Raw genomic sequence first — 24,387 nt, 5'->3', positions numbered from 1 at the left:
CCTTATTCTTTCATTGATACGAGTATGTGTTAACTTATTAAATATTAACGCCATCTACTCGACTATAGGCCAAAGGTATGGTGCAATCTTTTCGAGCGATGGCGCCATAACCCTCAGCCTACTCTCGAGTAGATGGCGTTAATATTCCAAATGGCCAACACGAGGCGTTCACAAACGAAGTTGTATAAAAAAGTATACTTTTCGTGTGAGTGTATGATTCTTTTTGTCCAGCACTGTATGTACGTGCTATATATATCAAATTTAAAATACGAGTAGGTAGGTAGAAGGATATAAGTAACAGAATCATACGTAAAGTTTTGTGTTCTGGAAACGCGCAAACAAAGTAGCAACATTAAATATCTGGTATGTTTCAGGAATTACATACCTTCGTCGAGGAAACCGCCGCCGGCTAAGACGTACACCAACAGCTTCAGAGGTGGCGTCATGTCGCCTGGAGGTAATTATTTAAATATTTTTAATACCTTGGCAAATTACTGGACTTGCTTGCTTGGGAATTCATGGACTTCCTATGCCGCTTTTGTTTGAGCCCACAGACAAGACCTGAAAACCTGTGTTGTGTACAATAAAGTGATTACTACTACTACTATAGTTCGTTTTTTTTAGCATTAGAAAGAACTTGCAAGAAGGTAAGCGATCTTGACATGTCTTTTAATTGAAAAACGCTTTTTAAAAATCAAAAACTAATACTTCTGAAAGCAGAAGAATATAAATGATCGTATTAGATTAATAATTGTTACATATTTGCCGTAACTTATTTTTAAAATGTGTTTTTCAATTAAAAGACACATCAAGATTGTTTACCTTATTTCTAATGCTAAAAAAAACGAACTATACAAGATATCCTCCAGACTTAGCATAGTAGCACTACCTCCTCTGCCACAAATATACGGTAGTTTTACTCCATTTTCGAATCAAAGCGTCTTTGTGTGACGCCCATGTGATTGAATGGACCAATCACGGCACGGGACTCGCTCACCTCGTCCGCTGCACCCCAGTATTTTCGGCAGCATAGGTTTCATGAAATAATTGGTCTAAACTCTGTCTAGAGGGTTTTGAGCCCAATAGAAAGAGAAAACTTTACACATGTTAGAAATGGAGACTGTTGCGAAGGGTGCCAATGGTCTTGCAAAGAGGACGCCGAAAGCGTGTGAAGTGGAGGTCTAAAATTCATAAAGTGGACTCGGGGAGCTGACGATGTAACCGGGATAAACGCGAATTTCAGAGGTTGGGAAAAAATTTCGAGATAATTTAGCTAAAAAAAGTTTAAAGACCCCTGGGTCTTTAAACTTTTTTACTTGTGGGTCATATTGCGCCTCAGAAACTATCGCGCGGGCCACCATCGGTTATTGCGTCGGGGGAGGGTGTGTGGTTGTTGCTGTTAAGAACAGTTCCACTCTCAATGAATGCTGAGCCCCTGGAGCCTGGCTCCCGCGGGTCGGACAGTGGGCACTAGTTTTGGGTGTCGGCGGGCCGGCTCGGAACGTGTCGCGGGCCGGGGTTGGGAGACCCCCGAGCTAAAGTAACAATAATATTTTCTCAAAAATGGACGGCAAGGTCGACTTTGCCGTCTAAAAAATAGGTCGCGAAGCGCGTAGTTTATGCTCACTCATAAATTAAAAAGTTAAAAACATTGCAGTCTCGCTTTTGGGACTGCAATGTTGCATACAAATTCCATTATTTGTCGAGTTCCAAACTTTTTAAAATTTGATATGGCCATATTAAATGAAGGCACAGGCCCATTAAACAGCCAAACAGATGATTAGTACCGCGACTATTTAGTTGTCTCAAATAGGTTGGCGTATTTTCGGCAGAAAAATACACTTTTTTTATTAAAAAAATAAAAAGGCGGCAAGGACTTTTTTCTGTGAAAATATATACGTAAGAACGTTGGTTTTGTAAAATATATCTATGTTATTTATATTTCTTGCACCATTTTTGATAATAAATTGTTTACTTAGCACTATATATGACTCGGCTGGAAGGCTACTTGCTGGCTTCGGATTCAATTAAACGGACTCCCAAGGTCGTCCGTTTAAAACGAATCCTCAGCCTGCAAGTAGCTACTTCCACAAAACAGATAGGTACAGAAATCAATCTACATACAAAGCGCGCTCGAGCAACGCACACATAGACACTGCTCACGGACACGATATCTCGGACCGGTTGGGACCACTGCGAGCGCGAGTGCCATCCGCTTGAGACACGCGTCTGTGAACTTTTTTGTGCAATAACTGAAAAACCTAACAAAAAGTTATTATAACTGTACAGTGGACGGTTGTTTAAATTCAACATTAAACGGTGAATTGTCGTTTTTTAAGCTACCAGTTGTTTCAGAGAGAATGCGAATGCGAATTTATTACATTGTACATGAGAATGCGAATTTATTACACTTTAAAATATAACAATCGTGCATTTCGCCAATCTCGAAATCATCGCAAGATATTTTCTGTGGCAAATTTGTAATATAACAATGACATTGAAATTAAAATACCTATTTGAGTAATTAATGTTATTATTAATTTCTATTTCCATTCTTCCCGTTTCATCCTCAACAATAAATGAAACAACTAGATAAGTAGATACGAGATACGATACGATAGATAAGAGTGCCACTATCACGATAGTTTTTTGTGCATACGTTATAGTTCGCAACAATCGCAACCCTAGAGCGACCGCCGAGCGTAGGTATGAAAAGTAAAGTACATACATGTGATTGACTTCTGTACTTATCTGTTTTGTGCTACTTCCGAGCCTCGACAATAATGTACTATTATTGATTCATTTATTTATTTATGAATCTTCTATGATCTGAGGTTACATTTATTTATTCATCTATTCATGTATTTATACATTGTTCCAGCGTCGCTGTCGGGCATGTCGCCGCTGGCGCGCAACACGCCGTCGCCGGGCGGGGGCGGCGGCGGGGGCGGCGGCGGGGAGGCGGCGCGCGCGCCGGGCGGCCCGGAGCCGCTGTTCGTGTCGGCGCCGCCCAAGGCGCAGCGCGTGCAGCACTCGGAGGCCTACATCAGGTGACATATCGCTACACTCTTTACACTGTGCCATCGATATTGTTGAGCCTACCGGTTAAACCGTGAACCTGCTGTGGATGCACTGTAACACTGGAAAAATGTAACCAGGTACAGTCGCCATCAGATATATCAGAGCGGCCGAGATGCTCAAAAATATCTGAACACGCCTCTATTGTCAATTTGTGAGCACCTTGGCTGCTGGGATATATCTGTTGGCGACTGTACTATGGATTCCGTAGGTACACTGTCTGCACTTTTTTACTAGCTTTTATTTAGTTTCACCTGACCGTTGTCTGTGTGTAATCAAATCTTGCAAGTTAAATTTGATCCACTTCCCGGTTTCCGATTGAGCTGAAATTTTGCATATACGAGCCCCGATGCAAATGATTTCGTCTAGTTCCGCGCAACAATTTTGTTTATTTTAATAATTTTTACACATGAACATATAATGACCCAGTAATGGGAACCATAATAGCAATGTTTAATGTAGTTTATTTTGATCGTATAATAAAATTGCATGAGACTTTTATTGCTGAAAAAAAAGGAGTTTTCAAAAACGTTGTCCAAATCATATTGTCCTCTCTTACAGCACTGCTGCATGCATGGGCTCGAAACAAAATTTTCAGTACATTGGCAGAGCCCTATTGCTTTCCCTGGTAATAGCCCTTTTCACATATGTTGTAATCCTACCCGTCAAAAAATAAATAAAAAAACATTATTTTTTTTCTTTCAGTACAAACGGTATTTCTTGTATTTGGATTTAGTTATTGCAGAGTATTACCATATAAAATTAAATTACATTAGTATAAGCATTAAATATTAGTAATTTTTAAACAAAAACATTATTTTTGAACAAACGCGAGAACCTCAAAAAATGGGGTCACCTGACGAAAACATATGCATCGGGGCTCGTATATATATTTATTTTTTTATGCAATATTATTGTGTCATCGAACTGATCTGATGATGGAGACCGGAGATGGCCATAGGAACTCGGTGATGAAACAACGAAACCTAATTGTATTTGGGGTTCTTAGAATTGCCTCAGGGTCATTCCACCGTTTCGGGTGTTACACTTGAACTCATAAAATAAGGTTTTATTCGATATTGTAACAGGAACTAGGAGGTTATAACTATTGATTCATCTACTACTTTGATAATATTTTCCTTTCCTGTACGCACATTATTAAAGTATAAGAGAAATAACGAGAGAATCACTAAAAAGTAGCTGTTTCGGGCGTTACGCGAATTGGCCTATACCTTCTGACCATCAGTACCAAAATGCATAATTAAGCGAATTTTATCAAGTAAGCTCCAGTTTTATTTATGCCGAGTAATAATAGTTAGTATAGTCTACTGAAACACTGAAGTAACACTTAGTATCACTTTTTATTTAATTTTAATAAAATAAATTACCTGTTTCGGGTGTTACTCATGGTTCGTTTCGGGTGTTACGAGTACGAAATTAAGACAGATTTATACGAAATTATGGCTCATTTTATTGAAATTTTTGTCTTTTTAATAAATTCGATTAAAAATATAAGTAATAAATGCTGAATTATTTTAAAATACATTATCTTAACAATAAAAACTGTTTCTCGAAGATATCATAATTATTTTTCTTTCGATGCGAATATTTCCGAAAATATTCACTTAATCAAAAACTTGTTGATGGTGACACCTATTCATTTTGAAAGATCTTTTTAACGACACCCCACATCACAGCATTAAATGAAAAAATAAAATAAAAATATTTTTTTTGTACAGGAGCTACCATAAAAAAACACTTTTTTTCGGTTTTTTTTTTGTGACATGAAGGTTCAGTATGTTTTCTATGGAAATAGGTTAGTTTTGACTTCTTAAATCAGTTTTCATTTTTCAACCCTTTGGTAGCGTTTCTTATGGAATGACCCCTCAATGAAGTATTAGTTGCCTGTGGAAAAAAAAGTACAGTCGGCGATAAAAGCTTGTAGTAAGGCAAACGAGTAAACGGATCGCCTAATGTTAAGCGACACGACACCTCGCGGCCTAGCCAAGGTGGCAATCGTTTGCGCTTCGCTATCCAATCGCTTTGTCACTCTTCCATATTAATGGAATTGGCATATTGTCTACGAAGCCTAATCTTGAATGTGCTTAGTGAGTCGGAACGGAAACCGTCCTCGGTTTTCAATTCTTCTTTGTATAAAAATGATATATGGCATTTCTACAAAGATTGAACTAAAATTGAACCGTTGGTCAGAATGTCTTTTGATTTAACTTGAGACACGAGAGGATTTCATTTATTATGTCTGCTTATTTTACTGACATTTTAATCAAATCAGTAATTTGTTACTAAATTCAAAATAATTATTTAACGTACATCTAACGAATATTCCTCTACCATTCCAGATACATCGAAGGCCTCCACTCCGAGCAAAAATACATCACTCCCTGGGAAAAGTCCCTCACCCCAATGCCCATCAATCCGGACCCGTCCCATTTCAACATGCACAAAATACCCGCCCACTGGATGACAGAAGACTCCATCAACGGCTATCTGGCCCAGGACAAGACGCTGTCGGAAACGGATATCCACAAGATGGATAATAGCGCGAAGATACTGAAGGGCCTGTGCGCGCTGAGGGACTTTATGATGAAGGATGCGCTGTGCATTTATAAGAATCATCTTTGATATAAAAAGCATTGAGTAATATTCTCTTCTTCCTCGCGTTATCCCGGCATTTTGCCACAGCTCATGGGAACATGGGGTCCGCTTGACAACTAATCCTAAGAATTGACGTACTCCCTAGTTTTAGAAGCGACTGCCATCTGACCTTCCAACCCAGAGGGGAAACTAGGCCTTATTGGGATTAACCCGGTTTCCTCACGTTTTCCTTCACTGAAAAGCGACTGGTAAATATCAACTATAGTAATAAGTAATATTCTAATCTTGAGTTGAAAAGTTCCTAAACAGGAACATGGAATTAACATCTCTAAAAATGTGGATAAAAAACCGTTAATATGCTTAGTTCTTTTTTACAATTATGGCCTGGATGCGAGTACTTTACGTCAATAGGCTTAAAGATTACAAGGTGTGAACCCATTACTTACTCTCGTGATGTCACCTGTCACTAAGAAAATAAAACGCATAATTTTTGTATAAGAAATTGTGAGGTAAATCTAGATTAGTATGAAGAATTGCTGAGTAGTATTCATACTTATGAAGTGCAATGCAAAGTATGGTAAAAAGTTAGTAAAAGGTATATGCTGATTACTGAGACATGGAAGTAGGTAATAAGTGAAGTTTTTAATGAGATCTTTTAGACGTTTTAGTTATATTTTAAGTTGACAATCGTGTTTTAAATTTATTGACAAAATAAAATTACTTATACCACATTTGTGTTTTGTTTTACCTTGTTTTCACTGTACACAAATACATCATTATTAGATTAATAGATAATTAACCCTTTCGCCGCCATTGACTTGATATGAAGTCCGAACATTTCGTGCCCCACTTGTATACGAGCAATTTTTGACATGGCGCTGATGACACTTTATTACTTCATTGACGTGGCGGCAAAAAGGTTAAAGAACTCGCTCAAAGTCACTGCAGAATTGTGGTTCCAGACAGTATAAATAAAAATACAAATAAAGCTAAAATGTTTGCGAGATAGAGGCCTGGATCCCCGCTCCGGGTCATTCCTGGTGCAGAGGTTGTCCATCGCGATTCAGCGCGGTAATGCGGCAAGCGTTTTGGGCACCTTTGCGCCAGGGATGACGCGGGGTGGAATATTTGACTGACGGTTGACTGCTTTGTTTTTGACTTGTGTTTTTTTAATTTATTAATTTGATGATTGAATATGTTTAGGTATACGTTTTAATTTCTATTAGGATTAGATGTATTCATGGTTTATGTAATTGTATGATTTGAATAAAACGATGAATTGTTTTAAGCTAAAATAGTATATTAATATTAAAAATATAAATATGGTTACACGAGTAAGCTTAAATGGCATACATGAAGCTTCACAAGCGACACATTTACGCGACTATCACACTTGCGCGCGCATCTCCAGTGTACGAGCGAGACAGCGCTATATACGAATATAGCGACGTCCCGCTCGCACACCCGAGCGTCGCTCCGCTCGTGAAGACCTTAGACTCCCCCCTCCACTTCTTCCTTCAGCAGCCTCACGAGGTGGTTGAACTTCTTGCCTTCAAATATGAGGACCTGAAAGTAAATACAATAATTGTTTACTTATTGGACTAACAGTACCAATGCCGGCCGTCGGTATAGCTTTTCTTTGAATAGTAATGATAATATAGTGCGACATAAAATAGTAGAAATAGAATAAAATGGAACTAAGAAATTTGCACACTATAGTTCGTTTTTTTTAGCATTAGTAATAAGGTAAACAATCTTGATGTGTCTTTTAATTGAAAAACACATTTTAAAAATAAGTTACGGCGAATATGTAACAATTATAAATCTAATACGATCATTTATTAGTCTTATGCTTTCATAAGTAATATTTATTGATTTTTAAAAAGCGTTATTTAATAAAAAGACCAAATTTCAAAGATCATATTTAGCCAACGCTTTAACGGTGACAGAAGGTTTAGTGCAACCGACCCTTAATTTATTATGAGTATTAAGATAAAGATAAAAGATAAAAAATAGTTTATTCAAGTAGGCATATTACAATGCGCTTATGAACGTCAAATAAACCTTTACCGGCTCCAACCGTACACCTCTGCCCCGAGAAGATTTAAATCCCCCCTCAATTGGAGGAGGGTATCCCAATATGGGACCGGCAACAAACTCGGCGGGACACATCTTTTCAAAACATTATTACATCTTATAATTAACATGCATTACGAGTAATTAATACAATTTAAATTACTATAGAATTCATGCAATTATACTCAGTGAGTACATAACTTTATAGAATTTGATATAAAAAATAAACATATATGCACATGAAATCACAAATACGTAGCTCTTTCAGAAAACAAATCAAATCTTACAAAAGGAAAAGAAAATAAAATCAATAAAAGAAATGAGAATACATATTATATGAATCTAACTGATTGTTATGAGATGCTTTCATACAATTTGATGTGCTTTCTTACCTGAGCTGAGTCACCTTTAACTCTACACATAATACAATGTTTTTAATTGCTACTTGTCGTTATTACAGTTTCTGGTTTGGACCATGCATGTTTGTCTGTCAAGTAGTCCTCGACTCTGTAATAAGCCTTCAACATCAATGACTTTTTTAAGTAATTCTTAAGAGCTGGAAAGGGTAATCTTAAAGCATCCTCAGGTAACTTGTTATAAAAATGAATGCATTGCCCAACGAATGACTTCTGTACTTTACGAACACGAAACTTTCTGATAGCAAGCTTATTTTTATTTCTAGTATTATAGTTATGGACATCAGAATTCTTAGTGAAGGAGTCTAGATTCTTAACAACATAAATAATACTATCATATATGTATTGGGAAGCTACAGTTAAAATATTAATTTCTTTAAAAAGTTCTCTTAATGATTCACGCACCCTTAAATTATATATAGAACGAATGGCTCTCTTTTGTAAGACAAATATAGTCTGTATGTCAGCTGCTTTGCCCCAAACCAGAATACCATATGACATTACACTATGAAAAGAACTATAATAAACAAGGCGAGCTGTCTCAACATTAGTCAATTGTCTAATTCTCCTCACAGCGTAAGCGGCCGAACTTAATTTGTTTGCTAGTGTTCTTATATGAGGACTCCATTGTAGATTTTTGTCCAATGTTAAACCAAGAAACAGTGCTTTATCTACCATCTCTAAGCATTCATTATTCAAAAGTATCTTAGTATCGACTGGTTTAACATTCGGCAAAGAAAATCGAATGCATTTAGTTTTCTTAGCATTAAGAAGCAAATTGTTCATAGTAAACCAGTTTAGTACATTAACGAGTGTGCTGTTAATTACACTGTAATCGGTAGATTTACGATCAACCTTAAAAAGTAATGATGTGTCATCAGCAAAAAGAACAATTTCACAAAGATTTTCTACTACACATGGCAAATCATTTATATAAACCAAAAACAGGAATGGACCCAAAATAGAACCTTGTGGCACTCCTAATTGGACTACAGTACCGCTAGACCGGGTTTTGTTTACAACAACTGTTTGTGTTCTGTTGCTAAGGTAAGAAGACATAAAGTTTAGGGCATTTACTGACAGACCATAGTTTTCTAATTTCAAAATGAGCGTTCCATGATCCACACAATCAAATGCTTTAGAAAGATCACAAAATATGCCAATTGCATCACAAGAATTTTCCCAAATATCATAAATATGTTTAATAAGTACCGAAGCAGCATCGGTCGTGGAACGGCCCTTTGTGAAACCAAACTGATTGCTTGTGAGTAAAGTATGTCTGTTGAAGTGACCCAGTAGATCATTTAACATTAACTTTTCAAAAACTTTACTTAGTACAGGAAGTATTGATATTGGACGGTAATTAGCCATATCACTCGAATCACCCGATTTAAAAAGAGGTATGACTTTGCTATATTTCATAAGATCTGGAAAGACTCCTTGTAAAATTGAAATATTATAAATTACGGCTAAGTAAGGCGCTATTACGTCCAAGACATGACTAATGACTCTAACGGATGTTCCCCATAAGTCTTCCGTTTTCTTTAAATTGAGTGACTTGAATATTTTAACAATAATTGCTGAATCTACTAGACTAAACTCAAAGTTAATATTACATTTCTTAACATTAGCACAAAGTAAGGAATGAGCTCGAGACGAAGATGAATGTAGACATTTCGTGGTATTAATAGCTATTTTAGAAAAATAAGTGTAGTAGTGTGTGTGTGTATGTAGTGTGTGTGTGTGTGTGTAGTGTGTGTACCTTTCTGCCGGGCGTCATGGCGCCGCCCTCGTACTCCCACTGCGAGAAGTCGACCTGCTCCGACACGTCCACATCGAAGCTCGCCAGCGCTTCGTCCGCCAGCGGTTTCTCTTCCTGATTCGCGTACAATATTTCTGATGCTTCGTCTGAAATATAAATTAATGGTTTTATCAAGTCCAAACACACGTTTTTGTAGATTATAAACAGATATATAGTGGCGTGGATAGGATGGGCGAAGTGGGCCGTGGGCCCACGGCCTCGCACTTACGGGGGCCTCGCGAAAGCAAACCCTTTTTATTATATTAGGAATACCTACACATTGAAAGATAAGGGCCTCGCAGATGCGCCATCGCCTACGGCTAGATCAGTTCACGCTACGCCACTGGATATATAAGTTGTAAGTTGCAGATAGTCTCCTCAATATTGAGGGAGTTCAAAAAAGTTTAGGAAAATATCCTTTTTTCCAGACGATAAGGATTACGCTGACGTGTGCACAACAAACATTTCAGTGTTCACTTAACAGGCTCGATCGCTTGCTGAATAACGGTATTCGTTTTATTTTCGGTCTACGCAAGTACGACCACATATCTCATTACCGTCGCCAGCTTAACTGGCTCCCTATTCGGCAGCGTAGGACTCTCAGAATTCTTTGTTTGCTTTTTTCGATACTGTTCGAGTCATCTGCTCCCAGTTATCTAAAATGTAGATTCAGTTTTGTAACCCCTCGCCCGGGTTGTGAACTACGTTCCTCCCGCTCTCTTAAACTTTCGGTATTTCCTCACCATAGTGGTTTTCTCTCTTCTTCCTTCACCGTACAAGCAATCCGCCTCTGGAATTCGCTCCCTCTGACGATCAGACAGGCTCCAAGCAAGTTAACTTTCAAACGTTTGCTTTATAACCACCTGCTAAGGCAGGCACAGTAGGAATTAGTAGGTAGGTAACCCTTAACGCATGTGCAATTATATGTATTTGTATATATCCTTGTGTATATATATATATATATATATATATATATCTATCTATGTATTTAGTGTACTCTTAGTCTTATGGTATAACATAATTAATATATGTATATAGTAGGTATTTAGAATGTTGATATTTTACTTCGCTCAAAAGTTACGTTTTTTTTTCTCTGTTTATTTCTCACTGCACCCACATGGACGCTTTTCTGTTTCGCCCTATGGTTGACTGGTAGAGAATGCCTATACCGGCATTAAGTCCGCCTGTTGTACTTTTTGTATGTGCAATAAAGTTTAAAATAATAATAATAATAAGGTCAAGTCATATTGACACCAAACAAAAATACTGCGCTCCATCACTCTCTGGCAAACCTTGAGGGAAAGGTTTTGAGCATTAGTCAAAAACCAAGTCTGACCGCTGATTTGGAAATATTAAAGAAACATCAACACAGCCTCATCTCAAAATTCAAAGTCGCTCAACCAGCTATAGAGAAATGAGGAGATCCGTAGACGAACTAAAGTTACCGACATAGCCCACCGGATTAGCAAGCTGAAGTGGCAATGGGCAGGCCACATTGCACGCAGAGAAGATGGCCGATGGGGTTGAAAAGTGCTTGAGTGGAGACCACGGACTAGCAAGCGCAGCGTAGGACGTCCACCCACAAGATGGACGGACGACCTTGTTAAGGCCGCCGGAAGACGCTGGGTGATGGTCGCTTCCAACCGGTACGAATGGAGGTCCAAGGGGGAGGCCTATGTTCAGCAGTGGACGTCTTATGGCTGAGATGATGATGATGAAAGAAACAAAATGTGCTTACCGCCAGTGTTGTATGTTTTGCATATCCATATGAGGTACTGGAATGTGTATGGCATGTTCTTTTTGATGGCCTTGTCCAACTCTGACTGGAGAGAAGAGAACAGGGGCACGCTGATAGCTGCGGGAATGTTCAGGATTCTGAAATAAATATCCATTTTGTAGTGTGAATTTATCAAATGAATACTAAGACGCGTAAACTGCTACCGATGCAGTGCATAATTGTTTTCCATCGTATTTTCTCGGAATTGTTCGTGTTTGTCATGCTACTTCAGCCAATGTCAGTACTCTTAGTAGTACTGAGACTGATAAGACAAGTTCTTACGTTTATGTGAAAATATGAAGGAAAATAATTATGCACTACATCTGTAGTGCAAAATATTGTCAAGTGATACTCTAATATCCGATTCGGGGCTGACGACACGTCTGCCGTGTCATCAATGTTTTTTACGGGTGGCGTATGACACGGCAGGAGTGTCATCATGTTCTATGGCGAATGGCATGGCTGCCGTGTCATGAAATGATTGTTCCGCGCCACAGCCAAAAGTTTTCGAAAATGGAACACGCAATGAATCGGAAGATAAATAAAAAAATACATTAACCAACATTTACAAAACATATATAAAAAAATACAATGCTCAGTGACATCAGTAGTATTGACAATACTGTGATACAACACAAACACCCATTCATACAAAGACTGCTAAAATCATAATTCATAACCCTAAAATTGTCATTGTCACTAAAATTATCCGAGTACTGTGTAAAATAGAAAACACACATTTTGCGACAAGAACGTCAGAAGATATAGCTATGTTGTTTCAAATACAGCCACATCTCAAAATTTATGATTATTGGATTCAAACTTATTTAATTGAAAATAATGAAGTTTCCTTTAAAAAATTTGGTGCCCACATGGCCGTATTGCAGGCGCGAAACGATAAGGTGACAAGACATACCTTTCATTAATCACAAAACCAACATGGTTGGAGTCGTCGGACAGGATCTTCTTGATGAGAACTTTGGTTCTGTCGTCGGCATTGTCCTCGGCAAGCTGGATTAGGAGGTCTGTTACTTGCTGTATTGCTGGCTCTTGCTAAAAAATACAAATTTTCTTTTGTATACCTCAACTATAGACCAACCGCTTAAATGAGGCCTCGCCTGCGCGGTACGGGGGCGACGGGGTAGGACGACTAAGGGTGGCGGGGAAGGCGCGGGCGGCGTCCGCCTGCCTCCTGCACCTTCCCCACCACCCTTAGGTGTCCTCCCCGTCGCCCCCGTACCACGCAGGCGAGGACTCATTTAAGCGGTCAGTCTATGATTAAAGAAAGCAGATAAAGATAATGAAAATTATTTGTATGTTACAAAGTTAAATATTAACCGAATTACTTTTGTATTTAATTGTTTATGGCAATTAACTACTTGTATGGAGGAACCCTTAATGTTCTCTTTGTTTGACTAAAAACAAAGAGAACATAGCAGCTTCCTCAACGCACTTATATTGTTTTCAATAAACATGACAGAACTATAAGGGCTCCGATTATAAAGTTGTTTAGTTTTGGCTATGGATCCCTAAAGTTTCAATTGCATACATTAATGATCTAACATCATAGCCATGGCTAATATTCCATACCTTTCTCTTAGTGATGTTAATGACAGTGGTGACTCCGAACACTCCGTCGCTGCCATCATCCTCATCATCATCGTCTACAGGGTCATCTAGACACTGCTTCACCACGCTGCCTACGTAATTTTGAGCTAGAAAAGAAGTAGTTAAAATAACTGTAGGCATATAAAAATCACACAAAAATTAGAGAGGCTAATAATTTCATATACCTAGGAGTTTTTTCAGTCATAAATGAGTGCAGCATGCCTTTGTAATAAAGTGGTGAAAATTAGGTGGAAATCAATCTGTCCGGAAGACCCAGATTGTAGTCACTTTTAAACTAAAAAAAAAACTGTCACAGTGGTAAAAACGATTGAATTGTAACTAACCACTGAATTATGGCTACAATATTGTGCAATACCAATACTTACAGATTATAATCTGTGTAAGCGCTCCCAAGTCTACATTAGTTTTAAGGAACAGTTGTCTCAGAAGCTGCTTTATGCCATGGAAGTCACAATCTTCCGGGTTGCGACCTTCAAAGTCTGCTTGAAGCTCCTAATATAAATAACAAGATAATCACTAAAAAAATATGAAATATATTTATCTAGGTAACAAAAACATACATAAGTCTTACTAGAACAAACAAAAAAAATACTAAAGATGTAGTTTGGTTTAAGGTCTGAGCCTCACCAGATGGGCAAATAAAAAAAAATTGTCACTAACTTTAAATTTCAATTCCGTAATTTTAAAAGTAAATTACTCGTATTTTGTACTGCTTTAGCTTTAACTTGGCAATATGCACCTGCTTGAACTCGAACAATGAACAACAATTGAAAATAAGTGCAAAACGAGTTACAAGAGCGGTACAACCCGACACCACCTCATTGTTTACGATATTTACGAGGTCTGGTTTCTGAGCGCCGAGCTTAACTGAAGCGTTACAAGTACTCTAACATTAATTTACGTAGATAAACAATGTTTTAAATAACTAATTTACATTTACTAACTGCTAAGTTTGAACAAAGACCTCAAAAATAGAATTTAAGTTTTTGTTGTTCCACCATGTGTATTTTTAGGTTATATTGTTACCTTGTCACCCACGAAGTTCCCATCGGAGTCGAAATCAGAATCTCTCTCACTCCCAGAATCCTGCTCCTCTTCGCTCCCGCTCTCCTCGTGATCTATTTCCTTGTGCTTTTTGTTAGACATATTTATTTTTGCCGGCACACACAGCTTGATCGCACGCGAAAATACGCAAAAATACGCAGAAGTCAAAACGTCAAATTTAAGAGTTTGACGTTTAGAGAAATGTTGCCATGTATGTGCGGCGTGAAGGCGTTTTTCACACGGGCACCTAGCGCATTGCGCATGTTGGGTTATTTGCGCGCGCTATTTGCATTGTAAACTGTATAAATTTGAATGCGGATCCTGCGGTTTAAACATATCCCAGGGCAAATTAAATTATAGATCATAAATTCACCGCCTTCTACCTTACATGTTACGTGAGATTAATGATCAACGAAGGCCTTAAATGACCGTAGTTATGCAGAAAACGATCAACTCATTTTTTTATCAATGCAGAAAGCGACCAAAGCCACTGAGTTAGGGTGTAAGTCACTTTGACAAAAATAAAAAGTTGGTCGCCTTCTACAGAACTACGGTCAAATAACTGAACTGATCAAAAACATTGATCTCCCCCCTTAACGATATCAGATATCTAGATAAAGATAATGAAGATAAAACAAAGAGAACGGTATTAGACATCAAGATAAAATTGAGACCCCCTCTAAAAAAATTACCTACCTAAATCAAAAATCTTGGTGGCTCCACTTATTAATCTTATATTATACCATAGTAGGTATTTAGGTATAATTTAGGTGCATAACTAATAAGTTAGCTAGATTGACTATACAATCATTGCAAGTGATTAGGAACAGCAACGGTCAGACCGTTGGGAGTACTTGGGAGGACGTGTTGCTAAAATAAATGTCGTAATTTATTTCTGAGAAGATAATTAGGTCTTGGTGATAAATAGGGCTTGATGCTTCTGTATTTAGGAACATGGCGGGGCGAATTCGACATATCTGCTCATGACACAGATACCAATATACGGCGCGATTCGGGAAATGAATTAATGATTCACTAGATATTAAATAGTAAATATGTGACGTTCCACGGGAAAAGGTACCTTATGAGGGTTTCTAGTTTCGGAGATATGAAATGTTTTGTAAAGAGGTGAAAAAATGCTCAATTTTTTTTTATTGTGTGATCTCAAACCTTAATGCGTAACGTTTGTTTACCTGTTTTTATTTTTGTTATAAGTTAGTTATAAGCCTAGTAACGTCGTCTCAGAGTTTAGTAAAAAGGTACCTTATGGAAAAAAGGTTGAAAATTTCCAAAAAAACTAGTCAATACGGGAAAAGAAGTTTGGTAGAGAACTGTATTAGCATTCTGCAAAACTAATTTGATAATTTCAGTTCTGGTTGGGGCGCCTAGCAAATATTATAACCGTACATCGACCGACATTATAAATCCAAGTAGCCTGCTATTATACTAAAGTTACTCTCGTCAAGTCTTTCTTAACTAGAATAATCTTCATTTGGTTTGGTCGCATGCAATAAATCAGCCATTGGTTTGCTGAAAAATGCCAATACCCGACGCATTACCATATGGAATATCTAAGGTCATTGAACCTCAATGCCGCTTGTCTTCAATGGCAACCAAAATATATTATTGATAAGAAATAGACGATTTATAACATCTTTACCCCAAAATATTATTAGTTTATCCTAACTGTTCCATCATCATCATGCCTCATCATGTAACTTAACCACAAGGTACCTTTTCATTACATACAAATTATTGGTCTTTTTTAAGATTATTATGACGAAGAACCAATTAAATTTGTGTCAGTTTAATGTAAATTAATATTTTCTATTCATAAAAGATAAAAGCTTCAATGTGATTGATGTTTTGTAGTGATGTATTATTAGATTTATTTCCATAAGGTACCTTTTCGTAAATGTATGGAGCAAATACTGTTATTGTTATGTAAGTTTAAAGTGGCATAAGGGGTTAAATATAGTATTTAGTTGGGGTTTTAGGATTTATTTCATTTGAATGACAGAATTTCTTTCATATGTGCTCAGAAAAATTGATTGTGTGTTACATTAAAAGTAAAAATATTCAATTTTCTGATTTTATATGAAAAAGTCAGAAAATACATTTTCACCTCTAAATCGGTATTGTTTTTTGCTTAAACTGTCTCTCAGTGTCGTTTTCTAATAGATACAATTTAAATCTTGAGAGCTCATTGCAATCAATCGTGAAAATGAAATAAAACTTTATTTTCAAGAGACTGGTTAGTATACACATAAATCAGTCGATATCAAAGGTTTCTATTTGCATTACAGAACAAGTCGCAACATTTTTTTAATCTCAGATATATAAGGTATTATTATTTGTAGTCAACTATGTAACTTACTTCAGGAACATAGTTTTTTAGGCGGCTAAACTTAAAACTTCTCTATCGTAAAGTTGCTCATTTCACAACATTATTTTCAAAAAATCATATCTCTGTAACTACGCAACTTAGGAGGTTGATCTTTTGTGTTATCGATAGCTTATTTATTGTAGATTACTGGGGTATGCATAACTCCATACCCGCCATAAGGTACCTTTGACCGTGGGACGTCACATATATGTGACGTTCCACGGCAAAAGGTACCTTATGGCGGCTGTCGCTTACGCTATTATTTACGCCGCTCCAATATCCAGCCGGGGCAATGGTACCTTTTGCCGTGGAACGTCACATATCTTTACCATTTCATATCTGGTGAATATCCATTTCATTTCCCGAATCGCGCCGATAGTAAGAATTAGGGATGTACCGACTATAATATAATAGTCTAATACAGTCATTATATGTTTTCAGACAAACAAATTAATATAGTTTTCAAACCTGTGTGACGTGATACGTCTAGGTGTACTGTTTAAAATGCACCACTCTCCCCCCCCCCCCCTCCACCTGACGCTCGACCCCCCCCCACCTTGAAATGTGTCCCCGTTGGTAGTTTTTTGGCATTCTCACAAAAACTATAATAGATATCAAAAAAGTGTCAAGGACAGAATTAATCCTCATTAAATTTAGAACAAAAATGGTCTTATGTGTTTTATTATAAGTTGGACGGTATTCAAGCTATAAGTACTTGTATAACCTTAAAATAACAAAATAACCATACTAGTATGACGAAATGCAGAATATCTTCAAAACGGCTAGACCGATTTTAATAAAATATGCCTAAAAAATCACCGCAGTGAAGCCAGCTATCAAACAAAAGAAACTACATCAAAATCGGTTCATCCGTTTCGGCGTTACGAAGTCACAGGTAAACACAGAAATTCAAATTTTTTTCAACTGCACCCTATAATTTTGTAAACCGATTAATTTTGATCAATTATTTTAATGGGATCATGTCCCTTGAAGTTTTAGCTTTACGAAAAGTTAAAAAACATGGAAAACGGCCCAGTATTTTTCAAATTATCGGCATTTTCCCGATTTGTGAGTGGTTTCGTGTTATCACGCGCACGAGTTGCCCTTGACCCCTATAAAACGGGGGATAGGGGAGGGGTTGTTATCAGTCACTTATCAGAAGTTGACCGGTACACATATCCGCATATTTTCCCGTAAAGAAGACCTGTGAAAAATGGAAACCACTGAAGCTGAAGTCCGCCAAGTCGTCCAGCTCAGCTCCTGCAAGAGGGCCGTAGCCAACGTTCAGTAGCTGCCACGCTGAATTTAAGTCAATCTACAGTTTGCAGAGTTTACCAGAGGTTCCAACGGACTGGATCCTTTACTTCAAGACCAAGAAGCGGCCGCAAAAAGTGTACATCAGAGAGGGACGACCGCTTCATTGTCACAACATCTCTCCGAGATCGACACCTGACAAGCGTTGCCATCCAGCAGCGTCTGCGTGAGATACGAGGAGTGGCTGCCAGTGAGTGGACAATAAGAAGAAGACTCAAGAAAGCGAACTTGATACCCAGGAGGCCTGCAACGGGGCCCAGATTGCTGGCGCGACACCGTACAGCCCGAAGAGAGTTTGCAGAAAATCATATGGACTGGACCATTGAGCAATGGACCCCAGTTCTCTTCTCGGACGTGTGCAGAATATGCTTGAATGGATGTGACCGAAGAGGAAGAGTCTACAGAAGGCCAGAAGAACGGTTCGCCCAATGTTGCTTCTCCGAAAGGGTCGCGCCACGGCCCCCGCCAGGCACGAAAACCAGCTCTGTTCGCGCGTCGTAGGAAACGTCGTCCCAGAACATCACGGATCCACCGCCATAGGCGACCCTTTCGGAGAAGCAACATTGGGCGAACCGTTCTTCTGGCCTTCTGTAGACTCTTCCTCTTCGGTCACATCCATTCAAGCATATTCTGCACACGTCCGAGAAGAGAACTGGGGTCCATTGCTCAATGGTCCAGTCCATATGATTTTCTGCAAACTCTCTTCGGGCTGTACGGTGTCGCGCCAGCAATCTGGGCCCCGTTGCAGGCCTCCTGGGTATCAAGTTCGCTTTCTTGAGTCTTCTTCTTATTGTCCACTCACTGGCAGCCACTCCTCGTATCTCACGCAGACGCTGCTGGATGGCAACGCTTGTCAGGTGTCGATCTCGGAGAGATGTTGTGACAATGAAGCGGTCGTCCCTCTCTGATGTACACTTTTTGCGGCCGCTTCTTGGTCTTGAAGTAAAGGATCCAGTCCGTTGGAACCTCTGGTAAACTCTGCAAACTGTAGATTGACTTAAATTCAGCGTGGCAGCTACTGAACGTTGGCTACGGCCCTCTTGCAGGAGCTGAGCTGGACGACTTGGCGGACTTCAGCTTCAGTGGTTTCCATTTTTCACAGGTCTTCTTTACGGGAAAATATGCGGATATGTGTACCGGTCAACTTCTGATAAGTGACTGATAACAACCCCTCCCCTATCCCCCGTTTTATAGGGGTCAAGGGCAACTCGTGCGCGTGATAACACGAAACCACTCACAAATCGGGAAAATGCCGATAATTTGAAAAATACTGGGCCGTTTTCCATGTTTTTTAACTTTTCGTAAAGCTAAAACTTCAAGGGACATGATCCCATTAAAATAATTGATCAAAATTAATCGGTTTACAAAATTATAGGGTGCAGTTGAAAAAAATTTGAATTTCTGTGTTTACCTGTGACTTCGTAACGCCGAAACGGATGAACCGATTTTGATGTAGTTTCTTTTGTTTGATAGCTGGCTTCACTGCGGTGATTTCTTAGGCATATTTTATTAAAATCGGTCTAGCCGTTTTGAAGATATTCTGCATTTCGTCATACTAGTATGGTTATTTTGTTATTTTAAGGTTATACAAGTACTTATAGCTTGAATACCGTCCAACTTATAATAAAACACATAAGACCATTTTTGTTCTAAATTTAATGAGGATTAATTCTGTCCTTGACACTTTTTTGATATCTATTATAGTTTTCGTGAGAATGCCAAAAAACTACCAACGGGGACACATTTCAAGGTGGGGGGGGGTCGAGCGTCAGGTGGAGGGGGGGGGGGGGGAGAGTGGTGCATTTTAAACAGTACACCTAGACGTATCACGTCACACAGGTTTGAAAACTATATTAATTTGTTTGTCTGAAAACATATAATGACTGTATTAGACTATTATATTATAGTCGGTACATCCCTAATTCTTACTATCGGCGCGATTCGGGAAATGAAATGGATATTCACCAGATATGAAATGGTAAAGATATGTGACGTTCCACGGCAAAAGGTACCATTGCCCCGGCTGGATATTGGAGCGGCGTAAATAATAGCGTAAGCGACAGCCGCCATAAGGTACCTTTTGCCGTGGAACGTCACATATATGTGACGTCCCACGGTCAAAGGTACCTTATGGCGGGTATGGAGTTATGCATACCCCAGTAATCTACAATAAATAAGCTATCGATAACACAAAAGATCAACCTCCTAAGTTGCGTAGTTACAGAGATATGATTTTTTGAAAATAATGTTGTGAAATGAGCAACTTTACGATAGAGAAGTTTTAAGTTTAGCCGCCTAAAAAACTATGTTCCTGAAGTAAGTTACATAGTTGACTACAAATAATAATACCTTATATATCTGAGATTAAAAAAATGTTGCGACTTGTTCTGTAATGCAAATAGAAACCTTTGATATCGACTGATTTATGTGTATACTAACCAGTCTCTTGAAAATAAAGTTTTATTTCATTTTCACGATTGATTGCAATGAGCTCTCAAGATTTAAATTGTATCTATTAGAAAACGACACTGAGAGACAGTTTAAGCAAAAAACAATACCGATTTAGAGGTGAAAATGTATTTTCTGACTTTTTCATATAAAATCAGAAAATTGAATATTTTTACTTTTAATGTAACACACAATCAATTTTTCTGAGCACATATGAAAGAAATTCTGTCATTCAAATGAAATAAATCCTAAAACCCCAACTAAATACTATATTTAACCCCTTATGCCACTTTAAACTTACATAACAATAACAGTATTTGCTCCATACATTTACGAAAAGGTACCTTATGGAAATAAATCTAATAATACATCACTACAAAACATCAATCACATTGAAGCTTTTATCTTTTATGAATAGAAAATATTAATTTACATTAAACTGACACAAATTTAATTGGTTCTTCGTCATAATAATCTTAAAAAAGACCAATAATTTGTATGTAATGAAAAGGTACCTTGTGGTTAAGTTACATGATGAGGCATGATGATGATGGAACAGTTAGGATAAACTAATAATATTTTGGGGTAAAGATGTTATAAATCGTCTATTTCTTATCAATAATATATTTTGGTTGCCATTGAAGACAAGCGGCATTGAGGTTCAATGACCTTAGATATTCCATATGGTAATGCGTCGGGTATTGGCATTTTTCAGCAAACCAATGGCTGATTTATTGCATGCGACCAAACCAAATGAAGATTATTCTAGTTAAGAAAGACTTGACGAGAGTAACTTTAGTATAATAGCAGGCTACTTGGATTTATAATGTCGGTCGATGTACGGTTATAATATTTGCTAGGCGCCCCAACCAGAACTGAAATTATCAAATTAGTTTTGCAGAATGCTAATACAGTTCTCTACCAAACTTCTTTTCCCGTATTGACTAGTTTTTTTGGAAATTTTCAACCTTTTTTCCATAAGGTACCTTTTTACTAAACTCTGAGACGACGTTACTAGGCTTATAACTAACTTATAACAAAAATAAAAACAGGTAAACAAACGTTACGCATTAAGGTTTGAGATCACACAATAAAAAAAAATTGAGCATTTTTTCACCTCTTTACAAAACATTTCATATCTCCGAAACTAGAAACCCTCATAAGGTACCTTTTCCCGTGGAACGTCACATATTTACTATTTAATATCTAGTGAATCATTAATTCATTTCCCGAATCGCGCCGTATATTGGTATCTGTGTCATGAGCAGATATGTCGAATTCGCCCCGCCATGTTCCTAAATACAGAAGCATCAAGCCCTATTTATCACCAAGACCTAATTATCTTCTCAGAAATAAATTACGACATTTATTTTAGCAACACGTCCTCCCAAGTACTCCCAATGTTGCTTCTCCGAAAGGGTCGCGCCACGGCCCCCGCCAGGCACGAAAACCAGCTCTGTTCGCGCGTCGTAGGAAACGTCGTCCCAGAACATCACGGATCCACCGCCATAGGCGACCCTTTCGGAGAAGCAACATTGGGCGAACCGTTCTTCTGGCCTTCTGTAGACTCTTCCTCTTCGGTCACATCCATTCAAGCATATTCTGCACACGTCCGAGAAGAGAACTTCCATTGCTCAATGGTCCAGTCCATATGATTTTCTGCAAACTCTCTTCGGGCTGTACGGTGTCGCGCCAGCAATCTGGGCCCCGTTGCAGGCCTCCTGGGTGTCAAGTTCGCTTTCTTAAGTCTTCTTCTTATTGTCCACTCACTGGCAGCCACTCCTCGTATCTCACGCAGACGCTGCTGGATGGCAACGCTTGTCAGGTGTCGATCTCGGAGAGATGTTGTGACAATGAAGCGGTCGTCCCTCTCTGATGTACACTTTTTGCGGCTGCTTCTTGGTCTTGAAGTAAAGGATCCAGTCCGTTGGAACCTCTGGTAAACTCTGCAAACTGTAGATTGACTTAAATTCAGCGTGGCAGCTACTGAACGTTGGCTACGGCCCTCTTGCAGGAGCTGAGCTGGACGACTTGGCGGACTTCAGCTTCAGTGGTTTCCATTTTTCACAGGTCTTCTTTACGGGAAAATATGCGGATATGTGTACCGGTCAACTTCTGATAAGTGACTGATAACAACCCCTCCCCTATCCCCCGTTTTATAGGGGTCAAGGGCAACTCGTGCGCGTGATAACACGAAACCACTCACAAATCGGGAAAATGCCGATAATTTGAAAAATACTGGGCCGTTTTCCATGTTTTTTAACTTTTCGTAAAGCTAAAACTTCAAGGGACATGATCCCATTAAAATAATTGATCAAAATTAATCGGTTTACAAAATTATAGGGTGCAGTTGAAAAAAATTTGAATTTCTGTGTTTACCTGTGACTTCGTAACGCCGAAACGGATGAACCGATTTTGATGTAGTTTCTTTTGTTTGATAGCTGGCTTCACTGCGGTGATTTTTTAGGCATATTTTATTAAAATCGGTCTAGCCGTTTTGAAGATATTCTGCATTTCGTCATACTAGTATGGTTATTTTGTTATTTTAAGGTTATACAAGTACTTATAGCTTGAATACCGTCCAACTTATAATAAAACACATAAGACCATTTTTGTTCTAAATTTAATGAGGATTAATTCTGTCCTTGACACTTTTTTGATATCTATTATAGTTTTCGTGAGAATGCCAAAAAACTACCAACGGGGACACATTTCAAGGTGGGGGGGGTTCGAGCGTCAGGTGGAGGGGGGGGGAGAGTGGTGAATTTTAAACAGTACACTTAGATGTATCACGTCACACAGGTTTGAAAACTATATTAATTTGTTTCATTTTCCCATACATTGATTACATAGAATAACTCAATTAGTCGCCGACTAGTCGGGAATGCCGACTGTCCGGCCTCATTTGTAGTCGGCGATTAGTCGGCACTTTATAAGTGACAGCTAACAGAAAAATAAATAAACAACAAACAATTATATAGAGTCTGTGCGGAAAGAGAAGAGTCGTGGGATTTGAGGGCGCGCCAGTGCTATTTTATGGTTTTTGCTATGCTGACAACACTGGTCACGTGATTATAGTACGACACTAAAGGTCATGATACTTGAATCCCTTTTGTCCCAGTTTTTTACCACGGCTTACTAAACGGAGCCTAGTGGTGGTGTCGGCTCATCAACTCAATCCCCTGATTTAGCGCAGGCACTAGTTTTCTTTTTAAAACACACTTGTTTTTACGTCTCAGATACTAAAAAGTGACAGTGCCATTGACAAAACTGCGAAAAGTGCTAAAACTAGTTAAGAATCTGCCCAATACAACTGTAATTTTAGTACCAAACAAGATAGAGTCTCATTTATGTACTGCCTAATCTGTGCAGTCCAACAGTTATTAAAACCGGGTAGATCGGGTAGAAATTCGTCACACGAATTTCTAGGTTTTTTGACCCCTCCCCCCCTCCTTGTCACACTTGGTCACATTTTGCAAATCCCTCCCCACCTTGTGTGACGTCACATTTAGGCAATTTTGTTTTCAACGAAATCGGCAATACTAACTCGGCTTTATTTTTTGTATAAAAAAATATTTTTTGTAAAAGAAATATTAGTAATTTTATAACGCAAAACCAAGTAGGAACGAAAATTACCTACTTACTTCCAAAACCTCATTATTTAAATGTACAGCGATTAAAAAAATATAAATTAATTTTCGGTTACTGATGAATATTGATGAAGTTAAAGTGACGTCACAATGTTTGTGACAACATGTCACATTTTCTTGACCCCCTTCCACCCCCTAAACGTGTGACGTAA

At 38.3% G+C, this 24,387-nt stretch overlaps 2 protein-coding genes across 2 annotated transcripts in view; one reads left to right on the top strand and one right to left on the bottom strand.

Moving 5' to 3' along the window:
• LOC134675249 (protein polybromo-1) overlaps positions 1–6,423 on the top strand; it is a 46,035-nt gene extending 39,612 nt beyond the window's left edge. Inside the window, exons 31-33 of the mRNA XM_063533467.1 lie at positions 375–457; positions 2,882–3,050; positions 5,439–6,423. Of these exons, the coding sequence (XP_063389537.1) occupies positions 375–457; positions 2,882–3,050; positions 5,439–5,721 (535 nt within the window). The 3' untranslated portion in view covers positions 5,722–6,423. The remainder of the gene's footprint in view (positions 1–374; positions 458–2,881; positions 3,051–5,438) is intronic.
• A 703-nt stretch (positions 6,424–7,126) lies between these two features.
• On the bottom strand, positions 7,127–14,590 carry LOC134675214 (protein BCCIP homolog). The gene is made up of 7 exons (XM_063533425.1): positions 14,420–14,590; positions 13,759–13,885; positions 13,355–13,479; positions 12,681–12,817; positions 11,726–11,862; positions 9,949–10,094; positions 7,127–7,260 (listed from the first exon to the last, which is right to left on the bottom strand). Exons 1-7 carry the CDS (start codon positions 14,537–14,539, stop codon positions 7,186–7,188), a joined length of 867 nt encoding a protein of 288 aa, XP_063389495.1. The 5' UTR covers positions 14,540–14,590; the 3' UTR covers positions 7,127–7,185.
• Between the last annotated feature and the right edge of the window lie 9,797 nt (positions 14,591–24,387).

The sequence above is a fragment of the Cydia fagiglandana genome, chromosome 21 (assembly GCF_963556715.1).
Source record: "Cydia fagiglandana chromosome 21, ilCydFagi1.1, whole genome shotgun sequence".
In the NCBI taxonomy this organism is placed as follows: domain Eukaryota; kingdom Metazoa; phylum Arthropoda; class Insecta; order Lepidoptera; family Tortricidae; genus Cydia; species Cydia fagiglandana.
This window is presented reverse-complemented; position numbering and strand designations above follow the sequence as displayed.

Coding starts and splice junctions, on each gene's coding strand:
- LOC134675214 (XM_063533425.1), bottom strand. CDS start 14,539: ATGTCTAACAAAAAGCACAAGGAAATAGATCACGAGGAGAGCGGGAGC. Junction 13,886..14,419: donor GGAACTTCGTGGGTGACAAG/GTAACAATATAA, acceptor TATTTATATTAG/GAGCTTCAAGCAGACTTTGA. Junction 7,261..9,948: donor CCATGACGCCCGGCAGAAAG/GTACACACACTA, acceptor ATTTACTTTCAG/GTCCTCATATTTGAAGGCAA.